Source organism: Gracilinanus agilis, unplaced genomic scaffold (assembly GCF_016433145.1).
Source record: "Gracilinanus agilis isolate LMUSP501 unplaced genomic scaffold, AgileGrace unplaced_scaffold40483, whole genome shotgun sequence".
Lineage (NCBI taxonomy): Eukaryota > Metazoa > Chordata > Mammalia > Didelphimorphia > Didelphidae > Gracilinanus > Gracilinanus agilis.
This window is the reverse complement of record NW_025374115.1, coordinates 1-3,918: the sequence shown is the minus strand read 5'-3', so window position 1 is coordinate 3,918 and position 3,918 is coordinate 1. Positions and strand designations below refer to the sequence as shown.

The 3,918-nt window shown below is 69.3% G+C and overlaps 1 protein-coding gene across 1 annotated transcript; it reads left to right on the top strand.

The window, feature by feature from the left end:
• Window positions 1-795: 795 nt before the first annotated feature.
• On the top strand, window positions 796-3,624 carry LOC123255169 (collagen alpha-2(VI) chain-like; the record flags this gene model as incomplete). Its single annotated transcript, XM_044684019.1, has 6 exons — window positions 796-858; window positions 1,435-1,497; window positions 2,020-2,082; window positions 2,602-2,652; window positions 3,154-3,189; window positions 3,562-3,624. Coding segments are annotated over 6 exons (339 nt in total), but the record flags the coding sequence as incomplete, so codon positions are not given.
• Window positions 3,625-3,918: the final 294 nt, after the last annotated feature.

Sequence of the window (3,918 nt, the reverse complement as noted above, 5' to 3'; positions counted from 1 at the left end):
GGACAAAGGGGGGCATAAGGTCATCCACATGATTCTGGACTCCAAAGGAGACTGTGCCAGGGTGTGGTGCCAGGCTGTGGGGCCGGAGGACGCCTGACCTTCAGGCACTGCCCCTCCCCCAGTCCTCCTCCTCCCCCCTCCAAAAACCTCAGCCAAGCCCACCCTGAGCCGCTCCGTTTCCTCCCACCCAGAGAAGGGGTGTCATGAGGACCTCCCTGGCCTCAGTGTCCTCATCTGTAAAATGGGTACCAAAGAAATGACACCTGAGGTCCCAGCACTAGATCTCTGAGCCTCTGATGGGCCTCAGTTTCCCCGCCTGTAACGTGGGCTGGCCAGCTGGCCTCGGGGACCGAAGAAGGGCAGGTTCCTGGGCAGCGGTGAGGGCTGGTAGCTTTGGGGCCAAAGGAGGCAGAGGAGTGAGTGCAGACGGGGCTGGGTTGGGAATGGAGGGCCTGGATTCAAATCCTGATTCTGCCACCTCTGGGCCTCAGTTATCTCGTCTGTTAAATGGGGAATTGGGCCAGGCGGTCCCCAGGCCGCTTCTGACTCTGCCAGGAGTCTGGGAAGAGCCCCGGGCACTCGCCTTTCAGCCCTCCCAGGTCTCTCGGGGTGAGACTCCCGTCACCCCCAGCTTGGGGGCGGGAGAAGCCCAACCCCCAAAAGCAAAGCTCCGTCCCTGAGCCTTCGGATCGTCCTGTAGAGAGGCGAGGCTCGCCCACCCCCCAGAAACCCCGCCCGTGCCCACCCGCTGGCCCAGCGTTTCCCTGGCATTTATGGGGGGGCCTTTCCTGACAGGGAGACCCCGGCCCCGAGGGACCCAGAGGCCTGGCAGGAGAAATTGGAAACAAAGGGGCCAAGGTGAGTGCGCTCAGCCCGCGCCCTGCCTTGCTGGTGCCCACCTGCCTGCTCTTCTCTGCTCCATGCCAGCTGGGGTGGGCAGGGGGCGAGGGCAGCCTTTGCCAGGAGGATGGGGAAGGGCCGATGCCCCGGGGGAGACGGAAGGTCGAGGGAAAGGGGGGCCTCGGGTCTGCCTTGCTGGGAAAAGTCTCCTGGCAGCTGAGTCTCGACGGAGGTCAGATGTCCCACCAGAGAGGCCGGGTGGCCTATTGATTAGAGGACCAGACTGGGGGTCAGGAAGCCCTGGGTTCGAGTCCCCCCCTTGCCACTACCTCTCAGTGCCCCGGGCAGGGCCTAAGACTCTCAGGGGCAGAGAGCGCCCCCTCGTCCCAGTAGAGAGAACGTCCCCATCGGACGTCTTTGGATGCTCCCTGTGGCAGAGAAGTCGCAGGCCTGGTCAAGCAGATGGACGCCCAGCGTCCTCCTCCCAACCCCCCGGCCTCCTGGGGGTGTCTGCCCCCTCCTGTCCTGGGAGGGGGGCTGGTGGAAGGAACTGGGGTGACGGCCGGGGCCCGTGCCCTGTTCTCTCCCCGCCAGGGTGACCGTGGCATGCCTGGGCCCAGAGGACCTCAGGGGAGCCTTGGGGAGCCCGGGAAGCAGGTGAGTTCTGCGGGGGCTCGCTGCCCCCCCACGAGACCCCCGGCCCCCCGGGCAGTGTTGGATGAGGCGAGGGCCAGGGAAGGCCTTGGGGAGCCAGGAGGGATGACGGGCACCTCTCTGGAGCAGGATGGCCCCCCTCCCCTTGGACAGGCCCAGTGGATACCCCGACACTGCGGCCATCAGGCCCAACCCCCCACCCTGCCCTGTGGCAGCCCCTCCCTGCCAAGTCGGGATCCTGCACCGGCTTGTCCACCGTGGCCATAGATGGCTCTCGGCTCCCCAGCACGCCCCACGTTTATCCCCAGACACCCCTCATTCTTAGTCCCGGCGCCCCCATGTTGTCCTGTCTGCTGCCCCCCTTTCCTGACTCCCGCACCCCAAGAGCCCCCGGAGGAGGTCCCAGGCCGGGAGAGACACATAGAGGACGGGGAGGCGCTGGGCGGCTCTGGGGGACTTTGCACCCCACTAGAGCGCCACGTGGCGAGGGGCCCCTCACCCGCCTCTTCTCCGCCCCTTCCCCAGGGATCGCGCGGGGACCCCGGGGACGCTGGTCCCAGAGGAGAGTCGGGACCTCCAGGACCCAAGGTAGGTTCAGACGGCTGCCCGCTGGTGGCAGTGCCCGCCTGGCACGGCCTGCGACGCCCCATCCGCTGGGAGAGTGCGAGAGCCCCGAGTGCCCGGCTTCCGTTCCTCTGAGGGAGGGAGGAGAAGGCTGGCACACCTCGGCTGGGTGAGGCCGTGTGGCCCTGGGCGGGTCACTTCACCCCACTGGCCGGCCCTTCCCGCCCTTCAGTCTTGGAAGCCATCCGCAGTACTGATCGTAAGACTGGGGCGGGCGGGGGGCTGTGTGGCCCGGGCCGGCCCTCCCCCGCTCTGGAGTGCTCCCTAAAAGGAGGCTGGCGAGCTCCCCAGGTCTGAGCGCCCGGCTGAGCCTGGCACAAATGTCGGCCTCCATTAGTGTTCTCCCCTCCCCCTCCCTCCCGCCCACGGCGCCCTGCCTGGCACTGGGCGATGCCTGCGGGCACCCTCCCCGATGCTGCCCCCAGGCGGTCCGGCGCCTCCGCTGGCAGGGCACCAACTCTGGGCCTTTGTGTCTTCGTGCAGGGAGACCGAGGGCGGCCTGGCTTCAGCTACCCGGGGCCGCGCGGAGAGCCGGTGAGTCGCAGTCTCTGGTCTGGCCGGTTGGGGGAGCAGAACCCCGAGACCTCCCACGGGGCCCCAGGGCCTCTCGGGGGGCGGAGGGGGGCCCCAGCCCGGGCCAAGGCCGCAGCCGCTCTGGGGTCCCGCAGAGCTCGGCCAGGCCCTGCCGCCCCCTCCAGATTGTGGACCCTAAAAACCGACCCGAGCAAGGCGGGCCAACACCCAAAATGCCCCTCTGGGGGGCCCACAATGGCTGTCCCTCGGCGCCCCTCCACCCCTCGCTGTCAGAGCGGGCGCAGCCCCCGGACGGCCCGACGTCCTGTACTCGCACTCGCAGCCCGGGGCTCTCGGTCCCGGTCCCTGCCCTGCCCGCTGCTTTGCTAAGGATGAGGAAGGAAGGAGGACGGGGAGAGGAGTGGGGGACAGCCAAAGCCCCCCCCTCCGCAGGAAGCACCCCTGCCGGGCGGGGGCTCCTCTCATGCTGGGGGGCCGCTCACCAGCGCTGCTTATTCACAGGGAGAAAAAGGCGAGCCGGGCCCCGCTGGCCCCGAGGTACGGTACCCCCCCAAAGTACAGTACCCCCCCCCGGGCCTCCCTCAAAGAGGGGCCCCTCCTGCCGAGCCTCAGTTTCCTCCCTTCCTCCCCGGGATTCCTCATCCAGCCATCGGCGGGGGGCCGGGCACAGGGGTTTGGGGGGCCCGAGAGACCAGGTGGGGAGCCCTGAGAGAGCAGGCTGGGCCTGTCGCCCCATTTCTGAGATACCCCCTCGGGCTGAGCCCCGCAGAGACCGCCGCCAGCGTCCGGCTGCGAGCCCCTCGGGCCCTGGGCCAGGGAACACGTGAGGCGGCGGCCTCTCCCGTGGCCCTGAGTTCGAGGGGGGACCCTCTTCCCGAGCCACAACCAGGCTGTCTTGGCACCCCGCAGGGCAGCAGAGGAGACTTTGGCATCAAAGGCGCGCCCGGGAGAAAGGGAGAGAAAGGCGAGCCGGTGAGTGTGGCCGGGCCGTGAGGAGGGGGCGCCGCTGCCCTCTGGGGTCCGAGCCGAGGACCGGGCGGCCTGGGGCGGCTGGGGCAGGCCTGGAACCCGAGCCCGAGCGGGGCTGCCGCGTCCTCCCCCGCCTCCCCTGGCCTGGCCGCTGGCCCTCAGGATGCCGCCCAGGTTTGGGGCGCCCCATAGTGGAGCCCCGCTCGGGCGCTGGGAGCCTCGTCCACCCCCGCCAGCGGCCAGGAGGGCTGGGCAGGAGCGTGCGGCCGCCGCCGTCCTCCTGGACCTCCTCACCCG